The sequence below is a fragment of the Poecilia latipinna genome, unplaced genomic scaffold (assembly GCF_001443285.1).
Source record: "Poecilia latipinna isolate Pla-1442-1.1 unplaced genomic scaffold, P_latipinna-1.0 Scaffold694, whole genome shotgun sequence".
NCBI classification, from domain to species: Eukaryota; Metazoa; Chordata; class Actinopteri; order Cyprinodontiformes; family Poeciliidae; genus Poecilia; species Poecilia latipinna.
The window spans coordinates 116,088-139,712 of NW_015113310.1; the positions used below are offsets into that span (position 1 = coordinate 116,088).

Consider the following 23,625-nt stretch of genomic DNA (forward strand, 5'->3'; position numbering starts at 1 on the left):
TTTTTTTTACATTTCTCTTTGTATTGTAAATGTCAGCCTGACGATAAATTGTACAGTGAGATATGGCAGCAATTTTGAAATACTTTGACTCTTTTTTTTTATCTTTTAATAAAAAGAGCTTTGTATTAAAAAATGATTTAGATAGGTTCTTTATCTCTAGGCTGAATTCAGGCTTAATTTAATTCAAAAGTGAAATACGAGTGTTACTCTGACCTTGTTGCGTTATTTGTTGGCCATTTGTTGTCGGTTGTGCATGTGTTTTAAAAATGATCCCACTTGACTGAGACATAATGTGATGAAATCTTTGCCAGAGATGATCAAAACTAAATGGGACTCAACTTCAAAGCCATATGCATTGCTTAGCATCGCATAAAGGCCGAGTAAGAACTGACCTCACAACCAGGTTTCTAGAAGTAAACCTGTAAACGCTGACAGGTTTGTGCTCATATGGCAAACCTATTTGGAAATCTTCAAGTATTTTGTTGTAAGTGCCGTTTATCATCTTGCTACATTACATTGTTTGTAAGGGAGTGTTGGCAGCTGACATTTTTGCTGTAACTTAGGCCTTGTTCACGCAGCTGTTGTCCCACCCATCCATGTGTCCAGCCTCATTTTTTGACAGCAGCTTCCATGAGTAAGACACATCCTGCTGCAGGTCTACACAAATTGCTCAGGAGCTCCAAAGTCTGTCCTGAACTTTGGAACCACCCTGGATCAACATGATCTGAAGTGCACAGTGGCTTTCTGATTTGCCTCACCGCTAATCTGTTTCACAGTAAAAAAAAAAAAAAAAAAAAAAGGGATTATCATGGCATATTGTGTTGTCCACATACCAACCTGGAAGTAGTTATGTTTTTGTGAACTCTGACCACTGTTTGCATAATCGTGTCAACACACATGGAGCCTGCATGGAGAAGGAAGCAGGCCGTGCCAGTAATGAGCACGTTTCTACGCCATACATCAGCTTCGACACAGTGCATAGCCCTTGGCCGCGCTGCCTGTAATCAGCTGATAGATGTAGCTTAACAGGGAAGGAGACAGCCGCGATGAAATTAGTACCGTGTGGTTATTAGATGTGCATCTGTTTCAGTCTCGCTCATTAGCTCGTGGCGGTTCGCTGTGCAGGTTTGAGTCAAGGAACAGGAATGAGATCCTGATGACTCCATTTGGACGGACAGCTGACTTATGTTGTCTTGTAAAGAGCAAGGCAAAATCACAAATACAGGTTAGTTACATTTGCCTGCAAATTTAAATATGAATAACACGTGGCTTCTAAAATCACTAAAAGCAATTATTATGCTGTTGCCACCAGTGCACAAATCTGTGCTCAGCTGTAATTATCTGTAAGCAACATGATGAACTGACTAAACCCATTGTGTTGGAGACCTTTAGTTCATTTAAATGCACCATTTTCATCTCTAACAAACTGAGAAGATGAATTTAAATAAGTGTTTTGTTTTTTTTTTTCCCCCCCCACATGTGAAAGGGTTTCAGAAGCTGGTTCAGGGGTTAATACTGCTAAATTACAAAAAAAAAAAAACTGTCATAAAACTAAAAGCAGGATATAGTGGTATTTTTTTCTAAATTTGATCATTTTTCAGTTGCTGTTTTGGGTGTGCATTGTAAAAAAATATCCAAACCTCTTTAAATGTTCCACATTTTGTCACATTACAGCCACAAATTCAAGTGTGTCTCATTGGGATTACATGTGACTCTAGATATAAAAAAAATCTAGAAAAACTGACATTTGTTTGTGTTTAACACCTGGGACAGGTAAATATATATGCAGCTGCATATATTTACCTGCTAAACTTGGCAAGCTTCCCTGTTCTTCCTGAATAAAGCATCCCCACGGCATGATAGTGCCACCACCGTGTTTCAAAGTGGAGATGGCGTGTTCAGGGCGATGTTCAGATTTTTACTACTCATAGCTTTGCACACATTTGCACGTTTTGCTTTATCCTCCTGCTTTTGGTAGGCAGTGTTTCGTCTGGCTTTCTTTCAACAGCGGATTTCTTCTTGCCATTCACTCATTGAGACCAGATTTGCTGAGTTCCCAATTAATATTTCTCCCACCTGAGCTATGGTTCACTGCATCTCTCTCACTTAAGGTGGACAGTTACTTGTAGGGTTGTGCGTTAGCTATACTGTTTACATTTTTGGAGGAACGGTTCCTTCTAAGACGGCAAATTTGTTTTTTAACCAACCAATACTTTAAACCTCTTCACCCCTTTACACATGACCCGTTTAGTTTGCTCCTTGATCTTCATGATGCTCTAGAAAAACTGAGTCATTCACAGGACAGCTGGATTTATACTGAGATTAAAAAATGCTCATGTGCAATTAAAAGGCTTCTGGAAACATTTTTTTTTTTCTAAATGAATTTAGCTGGGAGTATCAGAGTGAAAGGAGGATGAATAAAGATCCACTCTACACTTTAATTATTTTTTTTTTTACCAAAATCTGAAAGTCATGCAGAATTTATTTTGTCAGCTGTGATACTTATATCTGCCTTTCACTTAAACATAAAATCCAGCAAAAGAAATTGAATTTTTTGGTTGTAAGATGATAAAATGTTAAAGTATGAAAGTTTTTGCGAGGCTCTGTGATTTTATACTTTCTTACATTTGTCACATTTGCACTTAATTGTGTTTCAGACACTTTTTTTTTTTTTAAGAAATCATGGAGCCATAAGGGCACCACATGAAGAAAGAAAACAGGTAATAGATGACACAACATGGACTAAGATGCACTTTGCCTGGCCTTCAGTGAGCCCATACACCAACACAAGCACTTGGATGCACACAGCTGGCCATGAAAGGAATGAGGACGAACACACACGTGCAAAGATCGTCTCCATGGGCGGAATTATCCAGGGAGGATTTCACTGACGGAGCTGTCGTGTGTGTGAAACAGGTGCCAAATCATGAGCGTGTCTCTGTTCGGTTAGTAAAGGGGAATTACAGGGGAGGTGTGTGTGTGTGTGTGTGTGTGTGTGTGTGTGTGTGTGTGTGTGTGTGTGTGTGTGTGTGTGTGCGTGCTGGTCGATTGTGATTGTTGCTTCTGTCAGGCATGGACCTCATGGAGAATCAGAGGAATGAGTGAAATACTTCGTGTGTAATTCAGTCCTGTGTGTAGCTGCTGGGTGGGCGCAACTGTGCGTGCATGTGTGTTTTTTTTTTTTTTCCAAAACACAAAGAGCTCATTTGTTGTCAGTCACCCAACAGCAGTGTACTGGGTTGGTAGTGCGCAGAGCAGACACATGCGTGGTATTTTGCGGTCGCTCTGTAGTGTCACTGCGTGGTTTAGCAGCCAGGTTGGCTCAACTCGGATGCCACGACATTCAGTCCAGAACACATTTGGCCCCCCCGTGGAGACTGTTGGACAGCCAGAAAGTTTCTCATGCCAGTGGCTCCTGCTAGGGGGAGCAGACTCCTGCAGGGCCATCTGTACTGAACACGTTAGAAAGTAGGGTGTGAAGAGGAAGATTCAGAAGGAGGAGGAGGAAGAGGAATAGAGGAAGAAGGATGACAAAGAGGGATTTTCCTTTACCTTTACCTTAATTGACACCGCCATGTGTTTCTCTCTCTCTCCCTCTCTCTCTTTTCTTTTCTTTTTTTTTTTTTTACACTTCAGCTTTCAAAGAACTGAGAGGAAAATTTAGGCCAAAGTTGCATTTCCCTGTGGTACACAAAATAGTGTCAGGCCCCAAAAATACGCAAGGATCTGTTTTTGTGGCGCACGCTTCCAAAATAGCTAAACTGGAGAAGTTGTGACGTGTTAAAGTGGGTGAAACATGTGGATCCTAAATTAGAAAGGAAGTGTTGTAAATCAGATGGCAGTGGAGGGAGCCGTGGGGGGGGGGGGGTTGTACGCCGTCTGCAGTGGGAAAGACGGCTTTATTGAGTCTGACAAGGCACACGTGTAACAGTTTAGAGCCTAGACTGCAGTATCTGCGCTGCACCCAGAGGTGTGCCTTCTTGTCTCGAGCGAGTTAGAGGTAGCAGCTTTCACCACATTCTTGTTTGAGTAATGTTTTTTTTTCACCTCGCTTCAGCCGTGACTGCCGCCGAAACCAGGAAACAGCGACAAAAACAAAACAACGTTGCTGCAATACCCAATGCCGGATATTCGCTCTCCTCAGATGATGTGCTGCTCTTCAAAGGGCCGTGTTGCATCAGTCGTCCTTTTCTGTGAAACACTTTATTTCGAATACATAGAAGTCAAACAGCTAGATAAAGTTGAAAAGTGAATGCATATAGATGTGTAGTTACATAAAGAGATCAATTTCTTAAGACATAAGTAATGGACTGGTATGCAATAGTTGGGGCATGGTAACCTTGAGTAATACTGCAATGTAATGGTATTTCCATTGAATACCATGACTTAGATGGCTTTATTTAACAGGGTTAAGCAACACTTATGACTTGTGCTGCAAAAGCTGCAGCTAGAATAACCTTATCTCAGTTCAATTTGATTCTGATGAGCAAAAACTGAATTAAGACTAAATACATTGGTAGTTTAAATATAAACAGATTGACACCTTTTGCAGCTTTTCTTTTTACAGTATTGCACAAATATATCAGATTTATAATAGAGGGATAATTAGTCCACTCAATTAGAAGGTCTGCAGCTAGAGCTTTGAAGTAGCGTTACTTTAAAAAGGTGATGAATGGCGCTGAATTGTTTTATTAAATTGCTCTTACACTTTGATTTGAAGGGGTTTTTTTTACGTTTTCATCTAAATGTGAAGAAATGAAGGTGTTTTTGAATAACATCACATGTAATTTCCACCCATTAATATAAATATATTCACAGAATCCCACTGTAATTTGACCGGGTTCGTTGCTGCAATGTTAGGTAATTATTAGCTGAAGTAATTAGTGATGGCTTATGTTTAACTTTCAGCTTGAGCTGCACTGCGTTGGTCTGTGCTCTGTATTTACCAGTGAAATTGCCAGTCACTCCAGAACTGGTACCAGTCCTGTCCACCACCAGAAGATGTTAAGATGTTTAAGATCGATTGAAAACTTTGGTCCACCTGGATACCGGTAATCCCATCGGCTGATGTTGTGAATCAATCGGAGATTTTTCATTCCATCCAACTGATGAATGCAATTCGTCTGGAAATTTGTATCCTCTTATCACCTGATCAGGAATAAGACGTAATCCAAACTCTTAAGGAAATGAAAAAAAAATCTTAGACTTTTACACCTGAAGAAAGCAATAACAGTATGCATTAAGTGCATTAAGTGTGCTTTCTTTTGTTGTTTTTGTTTTAAATTTACGTAATTACTTAATTACTTATTAATTAGACCATACCTCAAGTGATTTTTACCACGCATGCTGCCGTCCTCATTATGTGTGGAGGTGGCTCTACCGTAAAAACAAATCTCCTGAGGCTTTAGAGAGCCACTGAGCCGCTACTGTACTCCATCTGCCCTTCTTCGACCTTTGACCCTCTAATGGAAAAGGTCAGAGGGTTTCTGGCACGAAGAGCTAATGCTGATTGTTCTCAACCATTAACGCCTCAATAAAAGAGCCAGTTCGTCATCAAGTCTCGCTTCCCGACATCTACGCCTACGGTGTCATTTGTAGCCATGCTATTTATAAAGTGAGGCAGGTTTTACAGAGACTAAATTTGAAGCTACTACAATGCAGAGATTAACTCAGTCAGGGCGCTGCTTGACAGCTCAAGCAGGAATGCCATTGTTTCGTCAAGACATGTCACACACACACACACAGATCTCCAAAGTCAAGGGTGCTGACAGAACAAAGCGGGTGGATCTCTCCCCCTCCGATGGCAGTGATAACAGCTTGAACAATGACACTTACTCAGCTGTCTAGACTAAACGCAGAGATGCTATCCATTGGCTGGCAGCTGGAGATGCCATGAGGGAATTGGAGCACTCTCAGCGATTGCTCACCTGTTCTTAGACCTTTTGTTTCTCAGCGTTTTTTCATGCATTGTTGATGCAATGTGACGGCCACAGTGGGAGCTCAGAGCACAGAGCGGTATGGAAACAAGTTATATACAAAGTGCAGCTTTGTGTTTGGATGGGTTCTTGACAATGCAAGAGAAGTGGTGGGAGTACCGTGGCTGTCACTCCGAGCACTGAGCCGAGAGTCGGCCATGGGGAAGTTGTAAATTACTCTGGGGTAAAACCGTAACTTTACTGGGAGATTTGTTTCGGCAGTGATCGGGTTTAAGTGCATGGAGAAAAAAAATAAAGAAATAAAGAAGGTAGTTTTAGCAATCAGTGAGCCAGACAGATTGTGCTTAATCAGTCTCTGATTAAGCAGGTCCTCAAAAAGCTGAATTTCCTTTTCCTTTTTAATTAAATGCACTTTTCAACTATAAAAGCATCAACCAATAGCACATAGTTTAATACACTTTCCTGAGTATAGTAGAAATCAGATATTTGTTAGTGAATTATTCTTTGTTGCATAAAAATAAATATCGGAATAATCTTTTAATTTCTTTTCCTTTTCTGTTGCATTCAAAATTACTTATCATTGTCAGTTTATGTTTTGTTTTTTTTCCTTGAATGTATAACAGTTTTTAGAAAGAAAATTAGAATCGGTCTGATTTTTAGCTGGCTGTTCAGACCTTCAAGAACCTTTATCAGCCAGGAAAAAGCCTCATCTTCACTTCTCTAACACTTGGTCCCTGCTGAGTTCTTACATATGCATTTTTATTTTCTCCATTATGTATTCTGCAAGCTGGGATGACTCAGTTCCAAAGAAACAATTTGCAAATACTTCCCCAAGGAAGAAAAAAATATTTAGACATCTCAAGCCCTTCACAGCTCAGTCATTATAACCGTTAGGGTCACAGCAGTACAAGCAGAAAAAAGTGGGGATTTAAAAGTGTTTCTAAATATTTTTTGCGAGACTTTTACATGGTTTCTTTTGAACACACAAGGTGGTGATGTGTTGTTATAATGTATGATGTCACCCTGGGCGAGAAAACAAAACACCTCATACCAAATGTCAGTCACGGTGGTGAGGAAATGATGAATTTGGCTCATTTTGCAGTCGCTTAGATGTAACAGGAATTTTTCAGTGTGACAAACTACGAGGCACGCAACAAGAAACGCATTGTAAACACGTCAAGATTATTTTTAAAAGAAAAATCTTTAAAATGCATCAAAGTGTTTCAGCAGCTTAGTTGTACGAGGATTTTTTTTTTTTTTTCACCATCTTTGTCATGTCATATAAATGATACAACAGCACAAACACTGGTCATTTTTGTAACTTTCCAGTCGTGGCGCGAGTACCGTTCGTCAAACAGGAAAAACGGCATGGTAGCGTCCGAGAGGAATTCATTTGAAAGCACATGGACTGTTCGAAATAGTCTTAAAAGAAATATTTACGTTCAAAACATTGAAAAAAAAAATAAAAAAATTCCCACGCCAACACTGAAGGTGAAACTGTGAAGTCAGAGTTGTAATTTGAGGAACAAACTTCCTCCACCTTCTCCCTCTGCCACCACTTGTTGAATGTTTTATATGCAAAACCTTCTACTGATTAGAATGAGAACTGCAGTGGCATGGAAATGTTTATCTAAGATGCAAAAGACATCTTCTAAGCACGGTTATGGATTCGGCTTATCTTTACTCAATCTGGACTCATCAGCGATTGTAAAATTCAAAATTCCGACATGTTCCAGGTAAAACATCACAATCACGGCAGCAAGTCTGCACCTGAATGAATGAATGAGACAAGAATCAAGGCGTTTCAGGCCTCCCTGTTTAAAACTTAAGCAGTACATATATATTTATCCTGTTGTCTGCTGTGTGAACCATGAAATCATTAGGGCTCAGTCCTAACGAAGCAGACAGACAAGGTCACAAACTGATGACTGGTTTATTTACACGCTCGGCGATGAGCTGAGTTATGCTCACATCCTGCAGGCTGGCTGGCAGAGCTGTGATGAAATCGTAAATCAGAGCCTGAAAACTGCTGGGGGACGTGTGGAAAGCTGAGGAATACAAAATCGGCTGCAGATTATTGCAAGAAAGAGAGGAAATGATTGACAGCGTGCTTGCGTAGAATCAAGCTCAAAGAACATGCGTCGAAACAATGAGACGCAAAGCGGTGTGGACATTTGCGCGAAGTACCTCAAATGAATATCACAGAGACAATCAGAGGCGAGCAGAGGTTTCTGCCGTCAGTCCTCATGAGGAAGGTTCTTTTAGTTCCCATAAATTATTCCTTTTATGCTGCTATTGTCAAAGAGGAAGGCTGGATTTGATCATGCCTGGGGATTTTTGATGGTGATGTTTTGCTACAGATGCATGTTGTAAACCAAACCAGGGGAGGGTTGCTGCAAGGACACCCAGGCTTGGCAGTTTGGGAAAATTTAGTTGAGAAAAAAAAGGGTGGAACTGTTATGAGGGGAGAGCAGCTTCTCTGCAGCTCTAATAAGCAAATTTAAGAGCTGCTTTGGGGGGGGGTTTCTACTGACTCTTCGCAAATGGACAGATTAAACCTACATCACTGGGATTTTCCCACTGCAGTAATAAAATAATGCTTTGACTAAACTGATTTAGTTCATTCGGGTTGCCGGGGAAGTTTTCTGGTGTAATTCTGTATTTTTCTTTGCCAGAAAATGGAGCAGACAGACGGGGTGTCTGCCCTCTGTGACCGCAGACGTTATGAGACATATAGGTATAATGTCAACAGTAGCTATAAGTGGAAAGGAAGACCACAATAACGGCGTACATCCCCCAGCCCTTTGTCTGCCTGTCTGTGTGTATTTGTGTCTAGGTGTGCAAAAGTGCATGAATAAGTGCTAAAAGGATGGAGGGCTCAACAGAGAGCTGAATTTGAGACATGAGCTTTTTTTTTTCCTTTCAGCATGGGACTGTGTTTGACCTCTCACCCCTGGAGCCCACAGCGCATGGGGTCAAAGGACAGGAGCGTAAAATCAAAGTAGCAAACCCGGAATATAACAAAATTGTTTAACATTTTTTTCAAAACTTTAATGTACGTTTTGGTTTGTTATAGTTTAGTAAAGCTCCACGTTGCAAAAAAACATTTGCAGCCAGAAACTTAAATTTATTTTGTCTAGATTTTTTTTTTTTTTTTTTGCAACAAAAAGCCTCAAAGTAGTACAAAACCGGAACATGGATAAAAAATGATAAATGATTTTCAAACACTTGTAGAGACAGAATTGCAGCTGAAAGTTCTGCATGTCTTTTGAATCGACTCTGCCTGTTGTCTTGACTGCAAAAGGAAGGAGATATTGTGATTACTTTTGAAATCAGTATTACCAAAAGGTTGCACCATCAACACTGGTGGCTTACCGGCCGTCTGCTGTCGCATGGATGTAGAACTGTTTTGTTTTTAGGCGCTCTGGTTACTTAAGAGAATGAAACCAACTCTAAAGATGCAGGTGGACGTTATCGGTTTTCACCTACGATAGATGAGGGACACCAATTCTTTTGCACGTCTTTTTTTTTTTTTTTTTTTTTTCCTTTGGAAACTTTCTTGTTCAAAGCTCTGTAGTAAAGAAAGTTTCTCCTGTTTGTGAGATGAAAGTGATAAACACTCCACTCTGAGGATAAATGTGCTCTCTGGTTTGGCAGCTTGTGTGCACTGAGCAAAGCTTTTTGATTTCGTGAAGACAAAGAAGTACAGGGCAGCGTTGGGGCCGTGTAAGTGCTCGCAGGGTAAAGCGGTCTCCACAGCGACTCGGTGACCCATTTTCATTCTCCCCTGTCTCTTTGGGGGTTTGGGGTTTGAGAATATCTGCTGTGGAGATTAACACTGCATAGGAAAATGCTCAAGTTTTATCAGTAAAAATAAAGGCCGACACAGACCCGAGCAGATCAAGTAGAGAGGAGGAAAGTAGAATGATGACTTAACCTCATCATCAGACATGATTTATGAACATTTTATGTGCATGCAAACATAAATAAAGTTCAAATAAATCTTCTTATTAATTAGTGACGCATCAACCCGGCTTCTGACTGATGCATGTGTTGCAGCTCCTTTAAGAGAGGTTTCAGTTTTCAATCCAGTAAGATCCCCATAAAGCCATCAAAGCTTATGTCCCATCCTTTAACTGTAATTTATCTACTCAAAAAAGTGCACCAAAGTGCACAATCTTGGTTGATGTGGTTGTAGAAAGAAAACAGAGTTCTTAGTTTTGATGCATTTATTTTATATATGAGAAATCAGTGGATTATTTGACCAGTTTAAGCATTTCAGCCATTTTACTCTATCAGGTTTACGGCATTAAGGGCAGAGAACGTCTTATGCACTGAGCTAAATTTGATGTTTACATGCAGAGATTGAATACATGTCATTAAAAAAAGTTTACCAAATATTACATCCAACTACTTCTTTAGAGTGGTGCTATTACTCCTATTGTTGTTGTTATGACCACCGCAAATTGATTTATTGTGCTGCTGCATTTCTTTAATTTATTTCTTATTTTTTACATATATCTTTGATGCTTTTTTAAAATCATCTTTGTCTTTTTAATTCAAGTGTTGCTCTTTTTTCTGTTATATTAAGCTTCAAAACCTGTTTCTAAATACATTTTTTTTTATTTTTTAAACAAAAAATATAATTAGAAAAATTTAATTAATATTATTTCTGACAGAAGAAGTGCATAGCAGTGTTAGTTACTGTTGTGCTTTATTAACAGCAAAGTATGTTATGCTGTGTTTTGTAAAATTTTAATTGAATTCTTTAGCCTTTTTAACAAGGATTCTGTCAAATCCGTGCTTCTTCTTTCTCCACCTTAGTACCGAAAGAAGCAGCCAGCCGTCTTCGACAAACACCACGGAATAACATTGTGCAAATAGTTATGGGAATTCAGTGCAACATAGCTGTCAGTATTTCATTCAGGTGAACCAAAATTATTCTAGCAATTTTGGCAGCTGTTTGCTCCTATGAATAAAATCTCACAGGGCTACAAAAAAGCAGAGGAGATCTAATCAGGATGCTGAGCTGAGTGGCTCATCATTTATTCTTCACTATTCCGTGAATCGGAGTTTATCTTCAGTCCGACTCACTTCCCTTTTTCGGACACCAGATTTACTGTAGATAATGGGAATGTCCACAAATCTAACAGCACAATGTTTTAGTTAGCATTTGTTGTTATTACTAGGAAGGTACATGTGGAGACGGGCCTGCATTTACATGAAACGTATTTCCTTTATTCCTCTTCCTCATTCTGCTTCACTCACAATGTGTTTTCTGTGTTTGTGTTGCAGTCAGGAATGCCCCAGACTGTGTGCTCAGGCACCATGTTCACCACTTCCAGTGGTTTCAGCCCCCACCTGGCCTGCGCTGAGCCTGGGGAGGAGGAAGAGGACGGGGCCCCTCGGGAGGGCCCGGGGCCAGCAGCCTGTCTGGCTGACGGGCCTCCTATCACCTCTGCTTCCCTGGAGACGCTGATCCAGAACCTGGTGCCCACTGCGGACTATTACCCCGAGGTAAACCGAATTACAAGAATTGTCTTATTGAATTAAATGACGTCTTGCTAATCCCCAGAAGAGCGTTAAATAGTTGAAAGGCTAAATACTGAGAAAGTGAGATGACTAAGGTTTAGGAAAAGTGAGAAACACGGAGAGGCCAAAAAATGATTACATAATACTGCATTGAGGAAATGAACTCTGTTTGAACTTTTTTAGGTTGATGCCATGGCCCAGCATTACTCCAGACTCAATTCATTGAAGTTTATGGTATTAATGTGCTAAAATGTGAAAATGTCCTGAATCAGTGATTCAGCAACACAAAGCTCTGTGCTCTAAATTCCTAATATATCTTTTAACTTTGTTTGGCAGAGTTCACAAACCCCCCCCCCCCCCCCGATGACAGGAAACTTTTTCGTCTTTTTTCTCAGTTCGTTGACGACCCTGCATCCGTACGTCTCCGTGCCAACTTGATTAAAACCCTCTCTGTGATCAGCTTTCAGATACAAATCTCCCTGAAAGACTGAAGTGCGGCCTGAGAGAGTTGTTTCGGTTTACAGTCTCAGTGACAGGCGTGCTAATTTGATTATTAGCCCCGAGTCCCTGCTTAGTTTAATTACAGCCAGCAGGGCTGCTTTTATAGATGCTGTTGTGGGAGCGTCTCGCTTAATGTCTTCCTGTCTCTTTTCACAGAAAGCCTATGTGTTTACCTTCTTGCTGAGCGCCCGTCTGTTCATTCCTCCCTCGGAGCTGCTCTCCAGGGTGTGTGAGCTGTGTATCAAGCAGCAGCAGCTGGACCAGAGCCCGCTCGATACGGTCAGCGCCGCGCCACACGTTTTTACACACTCCTGTTTGTGCACGACCCTGAAGAGCAGGGAATCTTAAGAGCAGTTGTTTTTTTTTTTTTTGTTTTTTTTTTACATATTTATTTGCTTACCGACAGGCTAAGGTACGCAAGTTTGGTCCCAAGATCCTGCAGCTGCTGACAGAATGGACGGAAACGTTCCCATCAGACTTCAGGGACGAGAAGATGGTCGGTCACCTCAAAGACATCATCCACAGGATAGCTCCATGTGATGAGGTACGCTAACGTTATCTTTCTACGGAGATGTTGTAGCAATTTAAAATGGTCATTTTTACTTATGGCTGCATGGGGGAATACTGTTTTCTTTCAGCAAGAAGGTCCTGGGTTTGTATCTGACCCTGGGGTCTTTTTGGATGCTGTTTGCATGCTCTCCTCCTTGTGCATGCATGGGTTCTCTCTGGGTATTCTGGCTTCCTCCCAGTCCAAAAACATGACTGTTGCGGTGATTGGTCTCTCTAAATTGCTCTTAAATATGAGTGTGTGCATGATTGTGTTGCCCCTTGACGGACTGCCGGTCTGTCCATCTTGTCCCCTGGAGATGGGCACCTGATGGACGGATCGATGGATTTTTCCTTATTATGGGATTTTATTTAGCAGTATTGGGGGGAGGGGAGCTGGATGCAAATTCACACAACACTTCTTGAAATCTGTGAATATCATGAATTAATTTTCTGCATAATTATACTCTACCCTGTGTTGGTCTATCACATAAAATCCTTGTAAAATACTCTGAACCTTGGAGCAAATGAGACCAAATGTGAAAACGTTCATTGGCTCTGAATACTGCAAGGCTCTATGTATCGAGGACAGACAAAAAAAAAAAAAGACTTGATGCCATTATGTCTGTTTTTTTTTTTTTTTCTTATAATCCTCATTCATCTTACACCCAGACCAAAAACTCCTGCAGTCACAGTTTAATTGAATTTCTGTTTTCGGTGAGCTAGGGGACTGATCCGCAGTTGACTTTGGCACATCGGAGACTGACAGAGTCAGTGTTTAGCGTTTGGAGCCTGAAAAAAAAAGTCGAAAAGTTGAATATTGAATCACGCTCTCCAGAAGACTTCACCCTGAGGGTAGATGTCCTCAGGGAACCGTCACTGACACACTGGGACTTTTTTTTTTTTTTTTGCTTCCCTGCATGTCAAAAAATGTCACAATTTAGAGGGAACCTTTGGCTTCATTATCCATATTCGACAAATTTGGAGTGAGGAGGAGTTGTCGTACAAACAGATGTAGTAGAATTAATGAAGAGGAAGATTTCTTATCCTCCCTGACAGAAAAAGTCAGAGAGCCAGTGTCAGCTGAGGAGCCCAGCTGTTGTACAATGTTACACTGCAGGAGAGTGGAGCTGAGGGAGGAAGGAAGGCTATTAAAGGAGTGGCTGTGAGGGAGAAAAGAGGGAGGGAGATGGGTGGAGAAATGGGATGCAGAGCCACAGAGAGGAAAGAGAAAAAAAAAAGGTGAAGGAGGAGAGTGATGAACTCCGAGCAGAGGAGGAAGAGGAGGAGGAGGGAGGCTGGGCAAGTGGTGATGAATGCGCTGCTATTTGCAGCTGGCTGTCCTCAGCATGGGCGTGTGCATGCATGTGGGAGCTGTGGCTCTGGGTCATTTGTGAGACAGACTGACCTAATGGCCTCAGCGTGGAGCCATCTGCAAGGAGGGGCTCCGAGATTCAGGCGTTCTTGAACACAACACGCCCAGCAGATCACTGAAACAGTGAAACAACGAGTAACATTTTAGCTTTGTCGTTCTTGAGCTTCTCCTCCGGTTTATTTCATGTTTTCTGTGTATTTTATTTCTTTGCTAAATTAGCGTGTGCTTTTATATCTTAATTCCTCGAAACTACGATGTCTTGCAACGGTATTTATGCTACTGTAACTATCTCACATTTTGTTACAATAAAATCTCAAACTTCTACGAATGTTATGCGAGAGACCAACACAGAGTTGTGCTTCATTTTAAAGCGGCAGAGACGTAAACGCGAGACTTTCGCGACAAGCTCGGCACAGAAAGCATTTATCAGATCCATGAAAACATCAGGTGGAAAATCTGTTGACCGAATAAACTGAGTTTTTGGTTTCGAAGTGAGAAAACGTTTAAGAGCTGTGATTTTTATTTGAACACGCCACGCTGTTTCAGAGTCCCCACTACGTGGCCCTCTAGTCATTTTGATTCACGCCCATCACTGTCCTACAACACCATTAATAAATTATTCATCAAAGACGTTATTGATAGCTTCCTCACTCATCTGCCCGTCTGCCTGCCCTCCCTGATCCTCTCCTCTCCAGGCGTACTGGAAAACCCTGAACCAGATGCTGCAGAAGCTGAGCCAGAGGCTGGCCCTGATGAGCCAGGGGGAAGAGAGCATCGTCAAAGTCTCCCTCAACGCCTCCTCCATCTCCGACAAGCTCGTGGCTTTCAAGACCAAGCCCCCACCCATCCAGAAGGACATGCTCTCCATCTGCAACGACCCCTACACGCTGGCCCAGCAGCTCACCCACGTGGAGCTGGTGAGTCCTGAGGGAGGCCGAGCGGTACGGAGGGGTCAGACAGAGGTCAGGGGAGGAGACGGTAACGAGGAGAGTGGATACTCGGGAGCGTGAGGGCTCGGGGTCCTGAGCTTTGGACAAGAATCGTTTAAAAGGAAAGGGACTAGGAGGCATGGCGGAAAAAAAAAAGAAAAAACAAGGTTCATAGGAACCACGTGTAATAAAATATATACAACAATATATCATAGAAATAAAAACTGCAGCGTCCATTAACACGTTTGGCTGCACTTCCGCAGTGGATTTTTTTTTTTTTTTTCAGCATGCCTGAGTAAGCCTGCACCCTTGTCTGTGTGGTGACATCACCCCAGAAGTCAGCAAAATGCCCGGGGCTGCGAACAAAGGGGATAAAACCACTGCAGATATATATGACCTGACAGCTTCACACTCTGACACACACACACACACACACACACACACACAAAGAAGAGAGGCAGAGACAGACAAGTAGGCGTGCACAGCTCACACGTTCTGGATTTTATGATGTCTTATGAATTAAACGTTATGCCGGTACTAACAACCGATGGTCGGGTTCCTTATCAGATCTGAATTTGATCTCGAGGCGTGATGGGCCTGTTGAGTCATTTCGAGTTGCACATGATTGCGAGTTTGCCACTATCTTTTAATAGAAGTGGATATTGTCCCTAGTGTCACCCGTTGAAAATATGATAGCAGTGAGTCACATCAGTGAGTCATTACTTCCTTCTATTGATTCGCCTCCATTACTGAAATGAAAGACTTATTAATCAGATGGCTGCAGCCCTATGTGTCTGTGCCTAGTTTTACACTCCGTGTTGTTGTGGCTTTAATGTATTTAAGCATTTTGGGTGGATTTTTTTATTTATTTATTTATGTTTTGTAATAAATAAATACAATTAGAAAAACTGATGAAAATCCATAAAACATGACTGTCTGTTTTGCAGGAGCATTTAAGCCATATTGGTCCGGAGGAGTTTGTCCAAGCCTTTGTTCAGAAAGACCCTCTGGATGGAACACAGGTAAGCTTTTGGGATGTGTATTTATAAATATGTTTATATGTGTGTGAATAAAGACAAACAATTTTTTTTTTACAATATAGTACATTTCTTTTATCATGAATGTCATTCCAAAAAGTGATTTACTCTTATATATTTTGGGGAAAAAAAACAAAAAAAACATGCAGAGCTATAATTTGGATTCCCGCACATAAAAGTAAGCCATGATTGCTAAAACTTGTCTGTGCAAACCAGAGTATTCACTGATTAAAAGCAGATTATTTGCTGATTAGTGATTAACCATAATTTTAGACACTCACAATGTTACACTGACTTAGAAAAATATGATTTCCCCCCCCCCCCAAGACATTGAAAAAGGGCAATTTTAGGTGTCAGATTTAAAACAGTTATATGTATCTTGAACTGGACGAATGATTTTTCTGAGTTTGACTGAGGAATATATGTAACTGAACCTTCATTATCAGTAATGCGAAATATGCATTCTTGAATCTAATCCCATTAGTCCAAGGATGAGTAACATCATCAACACTGGAAGGTTATTTTGATCTTAAATGAGTCTCTAAATGAACTCCTTGAACAAATAAGACAACACAAAGACTGTATTGATAGTCCAGTACACTCAAATTTATATATGTATGTCAACCGTCAGTGAATGTTGTATGAAACAGCAAACAAACATGAAGCTGTTCTTCGATCTAATGTTGGACTTTTTGATGTAACCATGGAGATTTCTTTTCCCTTTCTTATCTCTTGAACTCCTGTTTCCCCTTGCTGATCCTGTGCTGGTTATTTTCCATTGCTCTCCACCAGTCCAGTCGTGTGTACTCGCCGCTCGCAGTCTTTGCCATTCACACTCTCAGAGGGGGTCAGCGTGTACATAGGAAGCTAATTAGTGTTGGTGCAAATCACTGTAGTGGCTCACATCTTGTGTGTGTGTGTGTGTGTGTGCATGTGTGTGTGTGTGTGTGTGTGTCAACAGCAGCCATCTTTCAGTGAGCAGAAGAAGAAAACCTCCAACCTTGAGGCCTACGTCAGATGGTTCAACAGACTGTGTTACCTGGTAGCAACAGAAATCTGCATGGTGAGGGAGAATGATGACGATCGCCTCTAGAGTTTAGAAAAAAATACCGCTTAATGTGGTTCTGATGAGGAGCATTTTTTTTCCATGAATTTCAGTAGCTATATTATATGAATATAATGTCAGAATACTCATATGTTTATCCTAAAAATTGTAATTTGCTCAATTTTTCTAAATTTTCTCGAATACATGAACACCGAACCAATGGGTGTCTTACGGAGCATTACTGCCCCCTTGTGGATACTTTGCATAGCTACAATGTCTTGTGTCGGAAAATGTTAATATACACTTCAAGCAAAGTTGAGAACATTTAAAGGAAAATGAATGTATTTTGTGAACTTCTTTCAGCCAGCCAAGAAGAAGCAGAGAGCCACAGTGATTGAGTTCTTCATCGATGTGGCCAGAGAGTGTTTCAACATTGGCAACTTTAACTCCCTGATGGCGATCATCTGTGAGTTCCCGGTTTTATAGTACATTCAGTTCTATGCAAAGGTTTTAGCTTGGCCTGTAAACAACAACAAAAAAATGCTTGTCCCTCAAAACTGTCTTCCACAACCTCACTTTGGCAGCAGAGATTGGCTAAGCTAACGACACAGCTATTTGTTTCAGGATGAATTCTCACCCAGGTGTGAAATTCATGACCATTCATCCCTGTTTGTTATAATTGGTGGATCACATATTTGACTAAAATCCTGTACTTATAAGTATTTATGCTAGGAAGGTGGTAACAGCAAAAATGTATTAGATTTCTATTTTCCTTTTGTTTGCTCACTGGATTTTGGGAATCGTTCAAATGGACAGTTATGTTGCTTACTATCCTCGATTTTTAGATAATAAAATTAATTTCCTCTGCAGCTGGCATGAACATGACTCCTGTGTCACGACTGAAGAAGACCTGGAGCAAAACCAAAACTGCCAAATTTTTTATTCTTGAGGTAAACCCAGATCCTTTCACCGACTTCTTGAGATAAGCAGGTACTACCTTCAAGCTGACTGTTTTGTTGCCGTTTGCTATTGCAGCATCAGATGGATCCCACAGGAAACTTTTATAACTACAGGACCGCCCTGAGGGGAGCTGCCCATCGCTCTCAGACTGCCAACAGCAACAGAGAAAGGGTGAGGCATCAGCACGACTGCTGATATTCAGGAAGTTTACTTTGGTCATGAATTAATCGTAATATAAACTGTGTCCCTGTCTTCGTCCTCCTCAGATTGTGATTCCCTTCTTCAGCCTGCTGATTAAAGACATCTACTTCCTGAATGAAGGCTGCGCAAACCGACTGCCCAACGGCCACGTCAACTTCGAGGTGAGCTTTTTTTCCCCGCCCGACCTTTTTTTTTTTCCATTCAATTTCTTCCACGTGACTCAATATTTCCGTCTGACTGGTTTGCCGTTTAGAAATTTGTGGAGTTGGCTCGACAAGTTGGAGAGTTCATGACGTGGAAACAGGTGGAGTGTCCGTTTGAGGAGGATCGCGCCATCCTGCACTACCTCCACACCGCTCCCATCTTCAGCGAGGACGGTGAGAAACATTTCGGTTACGCAAGCGGACAGCGCTGTTTTCTCACGCTCTCTTTTAAGTGTGAGAATAAAAGAGAAATTTGAAATTTGATGTTCCTGAGTCAGCGATTAACACTCTGAGACCCGGATCATTTCTTGACTGACATTTATTTGTTACTATTGTAACATCCCAGACCTATTGTTCTGTTGGTAACGCTTTATTTGAAGGGGTGCGCATAAGACTGATATGACACTGTCATAAACATGAAGGAGGCATCATGACGATTCTGTAAATAGTGACACTTTTAATGCAAAGTTTCACTGAAATATGCATTAAAAAAACCATTAAAATTGTCAACTTCGCATTAAAAAATGCAATTATTTACCAAATAATGCAAAGCTTACAATTTCATTCGACTTAAATGCAACTTTTAGTGCAACTTTGCATTAAAACTACCATTATTTACCGCATGACACTTCATGACACCCAGTTGTAAACTATTGTCATGAAGCCTCATTCATGTTTGTAGCAGGTGTTATGTCATGTTTATGACAGCGTCATGTCAGTCTTATGCACACCCCTTCAAATAAAATGTTACTGTTCTGTTAAATGGTTGCAAACACTTTTATCGAGCAAAAAAAAAAGAATAAAAATGCATATTGTGTTTTTCTTCTTGAACTAAAGCATAGACAAAATAACAAAATCTTGTGCTAAAAAAATCCAAGAAGCAGAAAGTTTAATTGATCTGCTCGCAATTAAATTTTTTTAATTGTAAGCAAATATTTTTTACGTCAACAAATATTAAACATGGTGTAATTTGTATTTCAGAGCTAAAAGCAAAGAATAACACGCTAACTCTCTGAACATTAAAATGTTCTTTAAGGCTGCAGCTTGCAAACTGAGTTACTTGGCTGCATACAGTTTTTATTTATTTATTTTTTTTATTTAGCTGCATAATGCTCTAAATACATTTCTTTCTCTTCTTGCCCTTCCCCAGGACTCTACCTTGCATCATATGAAAGTGAAAGTCCCGAGAACCAGGTGGAGAAGGACAGGTGGAAAGCACTCAGGTGGGAAGCTGCTTAGACAAACCTATATGTTGCTTTTCTTGTCCTACTCACAACTCAGCTCAATGCACTGTTGCCTATGATCCACACTAACCCAGCCTGAGTCACAAACAATTCACACAGCTGTAGGTAACTTGGTGTTTAGAGCCTCGCGCAGGAGCACATGAACATATGACAACAGAGGCGGCTGGAATCAAACCTACAACTTTATCATTGCGGAACAGCTAATTTCCTCACTGAGCTGCAGCCGAGAAGGGTTGGGAAATCTTTGGATGTGTTCCTCGTTCAACACACATGATTCAAATGACTACTAATGTATATGGCAACTGGAATAACCGCCAAAACGTTTTAGCAATTTTGCTGAAAAAAATGAGCAAAGAGGGTAAATTAAAGAGTAATTTCTCTCAGATGGAAGTTAGCATTGCACCAGAGGCTTAATGACGTGCAGACCACTAATTATTCTTACCCCAAGCAGATTTAGGTTTAAAGTAATAAAATTTTAATTTACCAGCATGGTAAACCCCAATAAAGAACACTTCTTATAAGGTTTCATAATCTTCTTTTGTCTCCTCAGGTCGAATGTTCTGGCAAAGACATGAGGCGGGGTGGGATCTAACCCTCCCACCACCAGACGAGGAGATGTGTGTGTTCTCTTTGCACTAAACTGGACTGTGAAGGAACCTGAAGCTGGTACTTTGGTGTTTTAATACAAAGAAACTTCATCAAGAGCAAAAAAAAAAGAAGAAGAAAATAAAGCGGAACAAACATGATGAACAGGATTCATCGAGAAGAAAAAAAAAATGTTCAGAAAGGAAAAAAGTGAAATGTTAAGCTACGAAAACTGGAATAAACTGTCTCCTTTTGGATACTAGCTATAAGCTCTGGTACGTCGGAGAGGGACACCGCATCTCCTTCCTCCTTCCCTTTATGTGTGTTTACTCTGTGGAGAAGTTTACTACTGTAGAGACTACGATTACAGGGAAACCCACTTTGTAGTAATTCCTACTGATGCCGTCTCGTGTACCTTCCTCTGCTCTCACTTTCCTTTTCCATTTCCTTCTTTTATTCGAAGCTTGTTTAAGTATTTAACTTTTATCTGTAAAGTACTGTAACAAAACAGAGTGATGTAACGGGCGCTGGCTAGCCCTTTTTTTACACTTAAAATTCCCGGCTGAGGCGGAAACGAAAAGACGTCGTGGCTGTGCCTGCGGAAAGCTGTGTTTCATGTGTTCGCGTCTGTTGCACTGGAGTGACTGGAGACCATGTTTCATCCTGTTCATTTTTTTTTTTGTTTCGTTTTGTTTTAGGGAACAAACGGGGCGGGGACGATGAACCTTTTTAAAGTGTTTACTCTTTTGAAATGTTATCGTGCCATTAATATCCTCAGAAACCTACTGTAATAGTGTAACTGCAGAAGTTATAGGTCAGCTGTAGAGGCCGTGTACAGATGATAGTTCGGCCCTCATCTTTCTGCTCCTCAGGAAGTTCTCTCTGACTGATGTTCAGTTGTCTCGTATATTTATTGGAGGCCTCTGTGCTGACAGATGTAAAGTTTTTATTGTGACTTTCCCTTTGCAGAACATGAAGTCCGACGGCATGCTAAGTCAGGTGTTTTCACAGGGGGCATTAGTGTTTAAAAAAAAAAATTAAAAAAGTACTTTACAGTGAAAATGCGCTGTTGCGTTAAAGAGAAGGATAATGTACCTGTTCCATATGAGTCACTGCTTATCATGACAATTTATTTGACTTGAAGTGTTGTTTTTAATTATTATTAATTATTATTATTATTATTATTATTATTATTATTATTGTTTGTGAAATTGTGAATTTTGCTGTGAGGAAAGGAGTGGGTGCACTGTAATTATTGGCTTGATTTAGTTTGTTATTGATTGATGTCAGTGTTTTCCCTGAAAAGCACCTTTTGCCATGTCTATAACAAACTGGTTTAGCTCCTCCCAACTTATTTCTCATCTAATAACCTTTTTTCCTGTAGCCTTTTGCCCCAATAAGCTTGTAGAAAGAACAAGGGTGTGATGTCAAACCTGCCATCCATGGTAATTTAAATAAATCATTTGCCTGTGCTGTTGAACATGTATTAAATGACAATCACCTGCAGTACCTGCCATCAGTTTTAATCTTTATAAGTGTTATCAGACTGCCAACTCCATCAGGTTTTATTTGTCGCATAAATACTGTATGTGAGGGGTCGGGAGTTGTCCTTCTTGGTACAGGGACACCTTTGGCTTTGACATCAGTGCAGAATTTGTGGGCGGTTCCTAAAAAGCCTTTAATAAAAGTAAACAAATGCCTACTCTTCCCTGTGTGATGCGGTCTGATTAAGATTTATTTATTCGAGCTAAAAAACACACACACACACACACTCAAAATAATTATAGTTGTTACAGTCAATCAACACGCCAACTACAATGAGATTCAAAATGAAGTCAAATAGCAATAATTCATGTGTTGTATAGATTGCAAAGGTGTGGGGTGAAGCTATTCAGCTTATATATGTTTATCCGTACATGTCCATTTAATTGCTTTTGCATAACAAATATTAACAGGGTACACAAAACCATCAATCATTTACTTTATTTTGGACACAATAGGGGATCCATATTGAAACGGAGAACAGCAACATATGGAGAGTAAAACGCCATTTATAAACACTAAACTATATTTTTGTCCACTGTCACAGTCGTAACAAAAAACAAAACTTAAAAGCTTTGTGTGACTCTGGTCATCTGTTTCAAGCATTATCAGAATTTCCTGGAGTTTGTTTGTTGTAGGGAGGCTCATTTCAGTTTTACGATGTGACAAAATGATTTCAGACGATGCTGTGATAAATATTAGTTCGCATGTCATTTTATTTTCTGGGAAACACCCAGAGGTAAATCAGATTTTCACCAGTATAAAATGAGGTGATTATTCTCAGTCCAGTCCTTTCACTCTTGCAGCTCTTCCTCCTTGCTGAAGGTTATCTGGGCCAGCTTGGCGTAACTTTCGAAATGCCTGGAGCCCAGGTAGGTGCCAAAGAAAGCTTGCAGCAGGAAAACTGCTCTCATCTTCTTAAAGACGGATCTGGAGACGTCCACACAGTACCGCAGCATTGTGCCCTTCTCTGGCATCGGAGCCGTGCTGTATCTGGATGCAAGGCCGAAATTCAACGGCAAAGCCAGCAGCATCGGGTAGACTCCACCACCGACCGCCCCGACCAGCGCGCCTCTGATCAGGGAGCAGGTGGGGCAGTTCAGATCCCCGGACAGCAGCGGCTGCGACACCACCGCGTTGTACAGGGCGGTGGCGGTGAGGAAGGGCAGCACGGCCATCGGCAGGTTGGAGGCGATGCGCGCCGCTTGGACGTTCAGAGCCCTCCGGTACAGGCTGTTGGCGATCAGCCCCGCAAACGCGGCGTTTCCCCCCAGGTACAGAGGTCCGTACGAGAATAACTTCTGATCAGAGTCGGGCAGCTTCTCAAAGTTCTTCAACAGCATCTCGGCAATCGCTGCCCTGGACAACCCCGGTCCGCCCTTCTGCTCTGCGTGTTCAGACATTATCCTCTCAATGAAAGCCACAACAAACCTGTTCTAATAACAGGAATCTTTGACAAACTCCACTATAAAAATGTTATCAGGTTAAAGATAGGGCGCAGACATATTGTACCCACAATTCCCTGTTCATGCAACGTGGGTTTTTTTTAACCCTGCGCACAGCCTGGTAGGCTTGTTTACAGTAATTTTACGATGATGACGAACTTCCTTTCTGTGTTATGTTTTCTTTTTGTGATTAAAGAGTGTGTGGAACATGACTGTAGAAAAGACAATGAAAGATTATTCGATTTCAGATAAAGCTGTGCCATATATTCACATAGTTTTGAAAGATGTTGTTACACAAGCATATTTTCACATAAGAAAAAAATTTTAATTACACGAAAAAAATGCTCATGGGGGCTCATCATAAAAGCACAGCAAGTATAGAAGGGTGATAACATAATAAACAACTTCTGTGTTTTAGAAAATAAACAAGTGGATGAACAAATTGAATTCATTGCAGATCCACCCATGGTCCAAGTAGGCTATGCATTCTGAAATATATACACCCCATTAATACAAGGCTAAATGCATTTTACAAGATTGAATT

The 23,625-nt window shown here is 40.9% G+C and overlaps 2 protein-coding genes across 4 annotated transcripts in view; one reads left to right on the forward strand and one right to left on the reverse strand.

The window, feature by feature from the left end:
- The window catches only part of LOC106954978 (ras-GEF domain-containing family member 1C), a 28,286-nt gene extending 7,926 nt beyond the window's left edge, over positions 1-20,360 (forward strand). The window contains exons 1-14 of one of the 3 annotated variants that reach the window (XM_015044868.1): positions 9,526-9,662; positions 11,232-11,453; positions 12,126-12,248; positions 12,376-12,513; positions 14,586-14,807; positions 15,767-15,841; positions 16,818-16,919; positions 17,265-17,367; positions 17,772-17,851; positions 17,937-18,032; positions 18,128-18,223; positions 18,316-18,439; positions 19,416-19,488; positions 20,060-20,360. In XM_015044868.1, the coding sequence (XP_014900354.1) occupies positions 11,238-11,453; positions 12,126-12,248; positions 12,376-12,513; positions 14,586-14,807; positions 15,767-15,841; positions 16,818-16,919; positions 17,265-17,367; positions 17,772-17,851; positions 17,937-18,032; positions 18,128-18,223; positions 18,316-18,439; positions 19,416-19,488; positions 20,060-20,084 (1,473 nt within the window). In that variant the 5' untranslated portion in view covers positions 9,526-9,662; positions 11,232-11,237 and the 3' untranslated portion in view covers positions 20,085-20,360. Of the gene's footprint in view, positions 1-9,525; positions 9,663-11,231; positions 11,454-12,125; positions 12,249-12,375; positions 12,514-14,585; positions 14,808-15,766; positions 15,842-16,817; positions 16,920-17,264; positions 17,368-17,771; positions 17,852-17,936; positions 18,033-18,127; positions 18,224-18,315; positions 18,440-19,415; positions 19,489-20,059 lie in introns of those variants that run through there. The other 2 variants (XM_015044867.1, XM_015044869.1) reach the window with 2 other exon arrangements.
- Positions 20,361-22,051: 1,691 nt separating this feature from the next.
- tmem126a (transmembrane protein 126A) lies at positions 22,052-23,294 on the reverse strand. The gene has a single exon (XM_015044870.1). It carries the CDS (start codon positions 23,037-23,039, stop codon positions 22,431-22,433), a length of 609 nt encoding a protein of 202 aa, XP_014900356.1. The 5' UTR covers positions 23,040-23,294; the 3' UTR covers positions 22,052-22,430.
- Positions 23,295-23,625: the final 331 nt, after the last annotated feature.

Coding starts and splice junctions, on each gene's coding strand:
- tmem126a (XM_015044870.1), bottom strand. CDS start 23,039: ATGTCTGAACACGCAGAGCAGAAGGGCGGACCGGGGTTGTCCAGGGCA.